This window comes from Alligator mississippiensis, chromosome 13 (assembly GCF_030867095.1).
Source record: "Alligator mississippiensis isolate rAllMis1 chromosome 13, rAllMis1, whole genome shotgun sequence".
Classification (NCBI taxonomy): Eukaryota; Metazoa; Chordata; order Crocodylia; family Alligatoridae; genus Alligator; species Alligator mississippiensis.
In genome coordinates, this window is record NC_081836.1 from 15,756,002 (window position 1) to 15,768,608 (window position 12,607).

The following is a 12,607-nucleotide window of genomic DNA, read 5'->3' on the forward strand; positions in this document are numbered from 1 at the left end:
CCCTATGAAAAGGAGTGACTTGACCTGTGAAAGGTTCTGTGAACACCATTCTTGATTGATAGTGCTGTGCCAGGACCCAGGCAGGGGGTGAAATGCACTCGGAGGCTCAGCTACAATCAGGGTGCCTGCCAGCTCCCCAAAATGGTGGCTCCTAAAGTGAGCTGCGCGGTTCACGTTACAGTATTTAAGGTTGCATTGAGGGCATGCCAAGCCCACTCAAACCTCTATATGGCAAAGATCTCATTATCTGCTTTTCTCTTCATACAGAAGAACCAGATGGCTAAGAGCCAATGCAAGCACAAGAAGGTAACAAACAGGCTGGCTACAGAACAGTGCAAGCCTTTTAAATCTTGTGCTGAGAGCTTGCTTCTGCAGATAGTTTTCTTGTGCACTAACAGGAAGGATAAGTAGAACAATACCCTGGCACTGCCAGTTGTGATTTCCATCAGAATACCACATCCAGGCCTGGAAAAAACCTGAAATAAATTTAACAGGCAACATTCAAACTCAGGCTTGGCCCTGACATACATTGGCTCAATCTTTCAGCTAAGGAGATGAGCACAATTCCACTCAGCAGAGCATTCAATACTCCATTAGGAGATGGCTGAAGAGCTCCTGAAGGCTTGGGTCCAACTGGGATCCAAAACCTTGACTGTTTCCTTTAGCATTCAGTTTGGCTACCTCATGAGGATGCATCCTGTTTTTGCTAAAGTCAGATATTGCTCCAAACTGCCCTGCTTAGAGCAAAGAGGTGCCTGGAACGGGAAAGCTGTGTTCAGTTCTTCTTTAACAAAAGTAAAGCGGCACCAAAAGGGTTCAGAGACAAAAAGCAGAGACCTGGAAAGGGCTTCTGTGCAAAGGGATGCTGAGAGGGAACAGGTTTCCATTTCCTAGAGGGAGAAATGCCTGGTATAAATGTCTCAGGCACACCGCAGATGAGTGTGACTGCAGCATGGACAGCCATGCCTGTGTTGGCTTTAATCTAGCTTACCTGGGTAACTGCAGCAGCTGAGAAAAAGGTGGCCACAGACTTCAGCATGGACCAACAAGCTAAGTACACACCTATTGTGTGCACTTAGTTCTACTGCCTTGTACAGCTTGCACGGATGGCCCCTCCAACCCATCTTTGCTGCCACGGTTATCAGTGCTTGCTGGATTAAAGGTAGCTCAGGATGCCTACCACTGCAGAGCAGGATGTTGATGAAAGCAGCGGCACACCCACAAGAGGAGACAGACAAGGTTTCCCAGCTTGGCAAAGGCCCAACAGCTCTTAAGAGCCACCTGACCTTAGTCCCACATGGAGAAATGTTCCAGTGATGTCACGCTACAAGTCACAGCCTGCTCCTTGCTAGCAACCCAGGGAACAAATGCAACAACATACCCATAATGCCAGCAAGAGCTCAGACCCAAACATTTCCCTCCCGCCTTGGAAGTGCCAGGGCTTATCCTCAGAATGCTGCTGGGGGGGGGATGGAGAGCTGCCAAGACCCCTTGAAAGGGGAAGAAACTGGGGATGGATTTTCTGGTACATGATCCAACCCCTGAGGCTCCCCTTTCTAAAACCAGCAGCCCTTTCAACACGACCTCATTGCAAAGGGATTGCCAGGGTATTTATTACAGCTGAAGATAAGGTGAGTACAAGAGCCTGCAAAACACCAGACCTAATTACTGGCTGAGGCTTTGAATTCTTGCCAAGCATTTAGGGCCTATGCACTGGTGCCAGAAGCAGAGAGACACAGAAGTTGGCGGGTGGGGGAGAGTAGGTAAAGCTAGAGTCCCAACAGCTATTCCATTCTGGGGTTAAGGGGAAGTCTTCCTGCAGCTTGTCTGCTCTGCCCCTTTTTCTAGGCTGCCCACAGCTCATACAGGAGCTGGGGCATGGCCTATGGCCCCAGACAACCCACAGGCCTGTTACTCTCCTGCCATTTTGTCAGTGACTTGAGTAGGAACAGGTTACACATTCATGCAGTAAGTGTGTAAGGAAGGAGCTGAGCTGCACAGTGCTGAGAACATGCCCAGCACTTTGGTTTTGTTCAGGTTCGAAGGGTAGCGAAGAGCACAGCAATAAGCAAAACAAGTCTATGCAGATAAACCTATGGCACCTACACGTTTCCCCTAGAGCTCTGCAAGCCAAAGCTGGAGCCTTTTGTTTACTCAAAAATTTCTTGGCACCTAGAATGAGCGCACGATGGAAAGTATGCGCTACATTAGGCAGGAAGGCCTTGTGCTGACTTTGTATAGCAAAAGCAGCTTTGTGTTTTCTTAAAACAGTTACCTAGTCTTTCCTGACTCTTGGAAAGGCTCTGCGTGGCATCTGGGGCTTGTTCAGCATGAACAGCTCACTCCGGTCTAGGGGACCAGGCCCATAAGCAAAAGCTATCTTGCACTTACAGCTCTCACACTTGGCACCGGTCCAGCCAGCCTGGCAGAAGCAGTGGCCTGTCTGACGGTCACACAGCCCCCCATTGTGGCACTCACAGCTCTGCCGGCAATCCATCCCGTACTGCCCTTGGGCACATTCTGGGGGAAGGCAGAGAAATGACAGAGATGGCATTAGAAACAGAGCGTGACAGGGACATAACTCACATATGCCAACAAGCAACTTCTCTTTAGAGAAGGAAAGGAAAAGAAAGGAAAGGGAAAGTGTGGCTTTATCCACTATGGAGTCTGCTCTCATTACCAGGTGGTTGTACGACTTGAAGCCACTGGCCCCTGAAGCTCTAGCTCCACAGGCTGCTCTGCTCTCGGGTGCAGTTTCAGTATGGTCTAGGCCACAGAAACCACAAACCCTTAAGGGCTCATTTGGGTTGGTTGTGGCAGTTCCTGCACACTCCAGCATCAAAACCATTGGCTACATAGTTCAAAAGGTGCCAGAACTGTGTATTTTTGCTTTTTCATTGGAAATGTGGAATTCACTCCCATCTTTGTGACATTTTAAGGCAGGCACAGCTCAGACCACATTCCCTGCAAGCCCACAAAGCTGCTTGCCATTTCCTGCTGCCAAATGACCACTTAACTTGCAGTTTCAGGGCATGAACTTGACTAAAGTGAAATGAAGGAAATGCTACTGGGAATGGGACAAGCTTGCAACAATTCTCCGCAGGTTCAGAGTCACTTCAGGCTCCTCTGCTCTGGGACTCACTCACCCAGCTCACATGCCAGTCCAGTCCATCCTTCAGGGCATGTACAGCGCCCAGAGACCGGGTCACAGGTCCCACCATTCTGACAGAGACAACGTTGGTGGCAGCTGACTCCATAGAAACCCTGTGGGCATGCTGGGGAGAGATCAGGACATAACTCAAAGTCAGGAAACAGATGTCGCTACTGGTGTTTCAGTGTAAACGGTCAAACCTGCAGACAGCATGTGGGGGTTGGGAGGCAGAAGCCATATGCAAAATTAAATCACTGTAGCTAGTGGCAAGAAAATGACCCAGTAAGTCCTAGATTCCAGACTGTGCCGCCTCACCAGTAGACTTTATCATATAAGCCTTTCAGACAAAGTGCCTCATGCCAAAGGCACTGCTCTGGGAAGGGAAGCAAACACCACAGCAGTGCACAGGCCACAGAAATGAAAGGTATTATGTATGCTGGATTTGTCCCGTGCTCTCCCCCTCCTCTGAGAGCTTTACCAGGGCTCCTCATTTACCCACCTTGTGCCCTGATTTCCTGAGCTCTTCCTGACGCCTCCTTTTACCTAGTAGGGAGTCCAGGATGGGATCAGCTCCATCAATTATAGACATACCCATGGCCCATCTACCTTGGATAGGCCACGGGACACAAAGGGGCATCTCCCAAGCTCAGTAGGCCTGGATGTATAGACTGGGGATGTGACAGTGGCCTGAGTGTTTGCCAGAGAGCTCACTCTTGCATCATTGTTCTTTCCTGGCCAGGTCTATGACATGGAGCCTTCTTGAGTAATCCAGAACAGGGTGGGGAGAGGGTAGAGTAGACATCTGAGGGATGAAGGACAGGGTGTAGTAGTCCCAGCTGTCTTTGCAGAAGCAAAGCTCAAATTGCTTTCCCATGTGGAGCCCTTTGACTGTGAGATAGGATCTCTTATGCAACCCTGACTGGAAGTCCAGTCTGACTACCCTGCCCTTTCCATTCTGCCCTCAAGTTTCTTTTAGAGAACCTCTTCTCTGATTAATGAGGACAGGACTCAGCAAAATGGCACCAGGGACCCGGAATAGTGAAGGTGGGGATGTACATAAACCCTGGCATGCCATCCAGGGAGCTTGGGGAGTCTCAGAAAGACATGGCACTGAAAGCATGTTGGAATATAGGAGATTTATAACTGACTGGAGCCAGGAAGGTGGTTTTGGCTCAGTCACTAAATAACATGCTTTTTAATTCACTCACCAGCTAAATGAAACTCAGCAGAGGCTGCTATGAGCTTGGCTTTTCCAAAGGCCAGGCTAAGGAGGGAGTCTTTCATAACAGTACACTTGGAAGAAAAGAGCACTGACACTGAGCTACCTTTGGCCTGCACTCTCCTGCCATGGCAGGGCTGCTAGCAGAGATGTTTGTCATCTCCTTCCACACCCTGCAGTGAGGTCCACAGCTTGTTACTTTATGCTCTGGTGCAAAGGAGATGAGCTGGGAAGGCCCAAGCTGGGCTTAGCACCAGCACTAACAGATCCGGTCAGGGGCCATGAAGAAACTAACAGAGATGAGAACTGTCAAGGAAGAGGCTCCCTCGTTCTTGGAGGTCCATCACTCAAACAAGGAGGCTAGCGTAATAGGTGGGAATGAGGGGCGTAAGTCACTCAATTGGATGGAAGGCATACACATGACTTGGGTGCCCTGGAGAGCTTGGCAATATTGAATGTAAAACAAAAGTAGTATGAATGTTGTGCTCACAAATACTGCTAAATGGGCAGCGGATGCCCTCAGTCTCAGCCTGAAGAATATCTAGCTCTTGCAAACCAGGACAATGCCACTAGACAAACTTTGCTATCCAAGAGTCACAGGCTGTACATCACCACTCAGGTGGAAAAGCAGCTTCTCTGTGGCCAGCCTAGCATTCTGGTAAACAGATTACATGCACTACCTAAAGTCCATGTAGTGCTTCACCCAGCAAGGCCCTGATCCAGAAAAAAGCACTTAAGGCACAGGCCTCACAGACCTACTGTCTTGGCCTGGCATGCTCTGTTGGCATAGGGCCCGAGTGCTTAGTGGGCTACAGCACTAAGTCTGATAGAGTTCTGCTATAAAACCATTAGCCAGTGCTAATGGCTGGATGGACTGAGCTGGATGGACTGACACATGCTGCACAAGCCGATGTGATTTCACTAAGCACTTGGTACCTCCAGCTGCCAAGGTGATCCAAACTACAACCCCAAGCAGAGTGGTTGGCTGATCTGGAGCTTGGATATCCCCACGCTATGAATTCCAGAGGGGCTTGGGAGTTTGCTTCCTCAAAGGCAAGTCTTTGATCCTCAGGACAAGAACAAGGGGCATCCTGGATTAAAGAGCAAATGTATGCTGCTCTTACCTTGCTGGCAGGTGGCTCCTGTCCATCCAGCTGCACAGAGACACTGCCCACTCATGGGGTCGCAGGAAGCATTGTTGAAACAGCTGCATAACTGACTGCAGTTCTCCCCGTATCTGTTATCCTGACAGGCTGCAGGGAAGTAGACACAAGCATAGCAATTGGGCCACAGGCATTAGTTATACAATCCGGAGTTTTTCTTGGGATTCAGAAATGCAATTGGTATGGAGAAGTACCAGCAAGCACACCAACAAAGATGTTACGAAGAGGGCTGGCTAGTGGCCAGTGAGAGAGCCCATTCAAGTCTGTGGATTCATGTGTGAGTGATGGAGGGACAGAGAGTGAGATAACTACTTTATATGGTATTATGGGAAAATAACAACCTTGTTTTATCATGTGGCTGTAGCTTATATCTACAGATTTTATTTTCCCCTCATATTTTTTCAAGTTATCTAATCTATCAGGAAGCTGTTTTCACTGATATCCCCAAACCCCATTGCTATGTGCAATTCTGGGCTCCTAAATAGAGCCATTCAAAATGTTTGGAGTTAAGCAGACATCATTTGCCAAAAGACACTCTGCGACTGAGAGCCTGCTTCAGATAAACACAATTCCACTCCAGGGCCAAAGTGCTGCTAAAGGACTTTGGGCTCCAAGACTTGGTTAATGGTCTTGCAACAACATATTCTCTGTTGAGGTTTGTGCTTTTTCCTGTTGGCAGTCATGCTGGATGCAGCAGAAAGGCTGACCATCTTGACACTTACATCTCCAGTGCTGGCTGGAGCCTGGCAGTAAAAGGCAAATGTAAAAACATATGTCAAAAATGAGAAAAGCTAATTCTGCACTTCCAAGGATTCCCTGGGCTTGGGACATAGGAAGTCTCAGGGTGACAGGGCTCCCGCTCCCCAGCTGGCACAGCTGTTCTTGGCGTTACATCAGAAAGCATAAAAATAAGAATGGAGACAAGTGATCAAAATAGGAAAAGTCTGATGAAAACGTCAAGCAGACACTGCAAATGTAAGCAAGTGATCCAGAGGGAGAGCTCGGTGGCCGATATCTGCTCCCAAGCTACCCCCGAGACCCCCTCTTCCCACTGTTGCTTAGGCAGCGCATTGAGAATAAAAGATTTCATTACTGCAAGATTTATGTCAAGCTCTTGATTACTTTGGCACGAGTGACAGCACTTACTGATGGGAAGGCAACAGCAACACTTTGTGTGTCACAGACAAACAGCCCTGTATTTTTTGCTCCCTGGTGTTTGTTCTCCTCGAGTAAGTGGTTAACAAGCTGCTGGTGCTTCATGAAAAGATTTGAAACATGCTCGTGCAGTGACAACTCCTTCCTGGGCAAAATCCAGGTGGAGCAATTACCATTAGCCAGTGTAAATTTCCCCAGCAGTTTCAATCTCATATGGGTTTCTCTGTCACACACACACACACAGAGTCTATAACCCTACCTGCTGCCTCAGTGTGTTGTCAGTCTCAAGCCTGAATAACTGGGAAGTGAGGAAAGCTGGGCTAAGCCCCTAGCCTGGGGTACAGACACGTAACAGCTATATGACACCAACGTAAGCTGCTTTTAGGAACGTGTGTCTTCATGCTTCTGTAGTGACACAAGTGTGACCAAAACCACAGCCATGTTATACCCCGTTTTATTTGCTAGAGAAGTGTGTAGACATAACAGTTAAATTGTAAGAGCTGATGTACATAACCTTGGACTTACTCTGGTTACAACTCAGGCCAAGCCAGCCTGCTGGACAAGTGCAGCGCCCTGTCACGTGATCACAGTGGGCTCCATTCAGACACGGGCAGGTTTCCCGACACTCAAGTCCATAAAACCCATCGGGGCAGGCTGCAGAAAAAGAAATACCCTGAAAGTTTGCATGAATGTCAGTCTGTACAACAGGGGTGGGCAGGTCCCAGGGCAAGGGCCACAGCACAGAACAGCTCAGTCTGCTAGTGCAGTCCTGATTTCTGGGATTTGTAGCATTTTTGGGAGTCATATGTTATGCATGAACTGCTCTAGGAAGCAAGATCAGTTTCCTTATATTAATAGGAACCCATGCCAGCTAACCCATGTGTATCCTGGAGAATGAAGCACTTCTGACTGGTCTGAGCATGGGACCAGGAGCCTGGGCTCTGCTCCTTCCTCTAACTCAGTGGAGGCCAACCTTCCTGGGCAGGCATGCCACAAATTAGCTTTGCTGCACCCTCCCCAAGTGCCACTTCACTCCCCTTCCCCTGCCCAATCTACTGTTTGGCTTTCTGCTTCCTTCCCTGTGCTCCCTGCTCGATTTCCTGCTCTGTTTTCTGCTTCTTGCCTGTCTACTGTTGTGCTGCCTGCCCCCTCCCCAATCTGCTGCATGCCACATGCTGAGGCTGCCCAAGCCACTTGTGGCACTTATGCTGTGGGTTGGCCACCCTTGCTCTGACTGCCTCTGCCTGTGGGCAATGCGAGACCTAGTAACCCCTTTGGGTTTATCATGGGACCAAGACCTGTGCTGCCTCTTTGCACAGGGGGGATTTACCCATTTGTCAGCTGGGAGGAGCCATTCACCCGCTCTGTGCCTCAGTTCTCTCACTGATATACAGCAGATAGCAACCTGTGAAGGGGTGAGGCCTCTTGCTTCTGGGGACCCTGGAAGTCCTTGGCAGGAAGCCATCATGTAAACATGAGGGTCTACAATGTTATTATCCTCATTTGCAGAGCTGGGGGAATGCTTGTTCTCATGCATTCAGCTCTACGGTTTGACCCACCTGTACAGCAAACCCTGACTTCAGGGTTCACTGGTAGGATACATTTTGCATTTCCTAAAAACTTCACATACCCTCCTTCCGCCTTTCTGCCAGACACGAAGGGCTCCAGTTGGCATGGGAACACAGCCAAGTCTAGGGCTTTAGTGGCTTCTTACCTCTGGCTGAGAAACAGGCTCATCTTTTGCCTCCCAGGACTGTGTGACTGTTGGCAGGCTCAGAGCACAAAAAGGCACTCATTTCCTTCTCCTATGGTGTCTGCCATAAATCTACAGCCAAGGCAGCAGCTGGCACTTGGCATCCCTGCTGTAAGGATAGCAGGGCATGCTCACATGGTTTTCACTCAGGAGGGTCTGATGCAATACCTGCTGTCAAACTCAAACTTAGAGGCTGGCAGTAAAATCTTACGCTGAACTGAAAACTCCTCCTCGTGTCTCACTCAGCTCAGGACTGAATGTGTTTATTTGAGTGTTTCTCAAGCAAACCAAAGGTTCTTACCGTGCTCACAAAAGGTGCCTCTCCAGCCAGGGCTGCATGTACATGCCCCGCTGACATGGTCACACATGGCTCCATTGTCGCACTGGCAGCGGTGTCGACAGTTCAGCCCAAACCATCCTTCAGGACACTCTAGGAAATATAAAACAACCAGAGTTGGCCAGTGCCCTTCCCATCACAGCTATTAGACTGTTGGCTCCAGCCTTGGCAAAGTGACTGTACATGGAAGTTGCCTACTGTGAGAGCTGCTTGTTTGAAACCAACTGGTGGTCTCTGGCTCGCCCCTTGGGGAACAGGTATTTGCATCCCCACACCATCCACTACCACTGGCACCATCCACAAGGATTAGGGAGAAGGCTGGGCACAGAAAAAGAACAAAGTGCCGTCAGCTTGGCTTGCTACTCTCTCCACTTTCAGTGCAGTAGAGAAGCAAAGGCCTTCAGTACCCAGTCTCTACTGTCTCCTCCTCCTCCTACCAGATAACAATAATACAATGGCTTAAAGCTCCTGTCTCTCTGGCAATTACTCGAATGGCCTAGGGACAACACTCACTCTGGTCACAGTGGGGGCCCATGTAGCCAGCTTCACAGATACACTGCCCTGTCACCACATTGCAGCTCCCATCACTGTTGCTGCAGTTGCAAGTGTTGGCACAGTCCAGGCCCCAGTGGCCAGCATCACAGGCTGAAACAGAGGAAAGGACACATCCTCATGGCAGTACCCTTCACTTCACTTCCCTCATGGACAAGGACTGTGGGGTCTGGGGATAAGGTGGGGAAGGGGGGTCTTCTCTCTCATGTCTGCAGTCCCATCAGTGAAGATCCCTGGACAGAGTCCTCAGACTGTGGGAAGATCTAAAGAGCATAGGTGGTGCATTAAGAAGACACTGCGCAACAGCATTTTGACAGGGTCCAGAACACAAACTGCACCCTACTCAGAAAGGGGGATGAAGGGGATGTGGATAAGCAGGTACAGGCTTACAGGTACAAGAGGTGAGAGGCTCAAAGGGACATTCCCTGGCAGAGGCACAGCACAGACAAGACAAATGAAGGTGAAGGGTGATTAGCTGCAGACAGCTCGATGCATAAAGCAGTTTGCAGCTGTCTTTGCAACAGGCCACAAGACATAGAGGGTACGGTACCTCTTCTACAATTATACCCAGTCCAGCCTGGGGCACAGCTGCATTTCCCTGTCGTGGGGTGGCAGTGACCGTCGTTCCCACAGCTGCATCTCATCTGGCAGCCCTGTCCAAACCAGCCAGCCGGACACACTGCAAGGGCGGAAATACAATACATGCAAGCTGCTGCTATAGCAACAGTGTGGGGCTTACGTGTTACACACACTTATTTCCAAGGGGGTTCTGGAACACACGCACTGGCATTTGCTGCAACTGTCTACTTCCCAAACCCTGCCTGCCCAAGCCTAGGGGCTCCCTCCTGGGCCAACAGGGCATAAGGTCAGCATTCTCTCTGGCATCAGCAGGTCTAATAGGCTGGACAATAAAAAAGATTAAGCTGCTCACCCGTGGGCATTTAAGCTTTTTGCTCAAGGTGGTAACCACATTGCAAAGCAGCTCTCTGAGCCGATCAATGGGGCCCAGAAACTGACTCACTGTGTGATGCTGGGCCAAATGCACGACCCCTTTGTGCCTTAGTTTCCAGGTGTGATTAAGACACCTCTGGTATCTTGTAGAATCAAAGATGTGTAGGACTGGACGAGACCAGGGAAGGAGATATGAGGCTATTCAGGCATGCTTTGCATCCCTGGCATGTTCAGTACAAAGTGCAGTAGCAACAGATCACTGTATTGGCTCCTCCCGGCCTAGGTCATACAATTCCTAGTCCACTCCGGGGCAGCTCATTCACCAGGACATGCTAAGAACACGGATGGACTGACAGCACTTACTGTCTTGACAGCGGCTGCCCCTATATCCAGGTGGGCACAAGCAGGCTCCAGTGGCAGGGTCACAGCTGGCGCTGTTTTCACACTCAGGGCAGATCTCCTGGCAGCCAACTCCCCAATGGCCATCAGGGCAGACTGAAACACACGTAAAGAAGCAAAAAGGAGGTCAAGCCAGGATTTGTGTACAACTTATAGGGCACAAGGTCCAAGTGATGGGTGGAAGCTTGGCAGCCCCAGAGCTGAAGCACGCTGGGGATTCACAGAGCTGTTGCATTTCTCTGCACAGGCCACTTCCAGAGAACTGCTGAGGGTCCCAGGAGGGGTGGGTCACTAAAAGCAACTAGGGTGGGCACCCTTTGTCACAAGAAAGTTGCTCAGGGCCCTTGTTCAGCCTGTTTTGCCACTTGTTCTTCCGGCTGCTATAGCTGCTCATCATGCCAGTACTCAGAAATGATAGCTGCAAATCACAGAATCATAGAAAATTAGGACTGGAAGGGACTTCGGGAAGCCATCTAGTTTAACCCCCTGCTCAAAGCAGAACCATCCCCAACTAGATCATCCCAGCCAAAGCTTTGTCTAGACAGGTCCTGAAAACTTCCAAGGATGCAAGCAGGTGATACAGCAGCTCTACAAAGGGAAGTTTCAAAACATGAGGGCTTTTCCCCCCTTTCCTCTCTCCCAGGTGCCTGGGGAGGCCCTTCAAACTCATTTGCTTTCAGTGATACTGGCCACTTCATAGTGCTTTGTTGTTTTTCACTTCCAAGCTTTTCCTTTGGATCCCAGAATTCTCAGGAAACTTGAATCCACAGGCAAGTAATGACAAAGCACCAGCACCTGAGAAGATGAGGCTGCATACGAGGCTTTCTGCTTCTGCACCCAGAGCTCAGCAACATCTTAGGCTAAGGGAGGAAGGGAAATGTATAACAAGCGAATGGCAGTGTTAAACTCACAGAGCTAACCTGAGAAGGCCTCTTCTCCCTCCTGATCCACTCCTTCCAGGGCTTTGAACAATGTGACTGCAACAAAACATGTGCTGGAAAATATGCCTGTTTGATTTGAGTGTGTTCTTCCAGATATTCCAGCCCCAGGGTACTTGCACACCCTGTGTACCCTGCCATGGCACTATTTAAAGGGCCTGGGGAGTCTCTTTGATTGTGTTATTATGACTTAAGTGAAGCTTGTGCTCTTATGATCTGGAGTTGCCTCCTTTCCAGCATGTGGAGCTGGGAAGTGAGTGCACCCATCAGAGCTGCTGGGGTCAGCTACATTTATGACAGTGGAGTCTCTACAAATACCATTATTCTGGGCTGGTCCTATCTGTCTGGAATGCTGCTCCCATCTCGGCCAAAAACATTCTCTCTGTTCCTGTAGCATCAGGGAGGCCAAACCATTCCACACTGGGATTAGAGAGACATGCATTGTCTCCAAAATGCTCGGTGACATGACCTCCCACACAGCACCGTACGAAACACTAATCAATTCCTGAGCTGACTTCCTGAGTTTACTTTGTTCAGTACATGCATTGGGCACTTCCAGCCTGTTTTCTTGACCCAAGTTTCCTTGAACTGCTTCTCATACTATACAGGAACAGAACATTTTACAGCACATGCAGATCTTACTCTCACAGCTCCACCAAGCCACGAATCTCACACAGTGCCTCTTCAGAAAGAGCAGAGGGAATGCAGGGGGATTTGCCAGAGAATGCACAGTGACTGATTTCAGCCACATCCACTAACGTAGAACAGGATCTGCTCCAGCATTTTGGAGATGTCACTCTACCGTGCTGCATCTCTGGTAGTGAACACTAATGATGCAGCAGCTGGGCCTGTAACCACCAGGCAACTGAAGCACAGCATCAAACACTCAATGGACAAACCATAAGCAGGGTCTGTGCTTCTTGACCTTGTCAGGGCCTTTCTGTGAGCACTTTCTGGAGGATGCTGACTACTATCCATTCTCGGAGGCC

The 12,607-nt window shown here is 49.5% G+C and overlaps 1 protein-coding gene across 4 annotated transcripts in view; it reads right to left on the minus strand.

Moving 5' to 3' along the window:
- MEGF6 (multiple EGF like domains 6) overlaps positions 1–12,607 on the minus strand; it is a 317,639-nt gene that overhangs the window by 17,673 nt on the left and 287,359 nt on the right. For all 4 annotated transcript variants that reach the window (XM_019493982.2, XM_059716481.1, XM_014605793.3 and 1 more), the window contains 8 exons: positions 10,645–10,776; positions 9,881–10,009; positions 9,292–9,423; positions 8,743–8,871; positions 7,214–7,342; positions 5,495–5,623; positions 3,147–3,275; positions 2,392–2,520 (listed from right to left, as the gene is read on the minus strand). In XM_019493982.2, the coding sequence (XP_019349527.2) occupies positions 2,392–2,520; positions 3,147–3,275; positions 5,495–5,623; positions 7,214–7,342; positions 8,743–8,871; positions 9,292–9,423; positions 9,881–10,009; positions 10,645–10,776 (1,038 nt within the window). The remainder of the gene's footprint in view (positions 1–2,391; positions 2,521–3,146; positions 3,276–5,494; positions 5,624–7,213; positions 7,343–8,742; positions 8,872–9,291; positions 9,424–9,880; positions 10,010–10,644; positions 10,777–12,607) is intronic.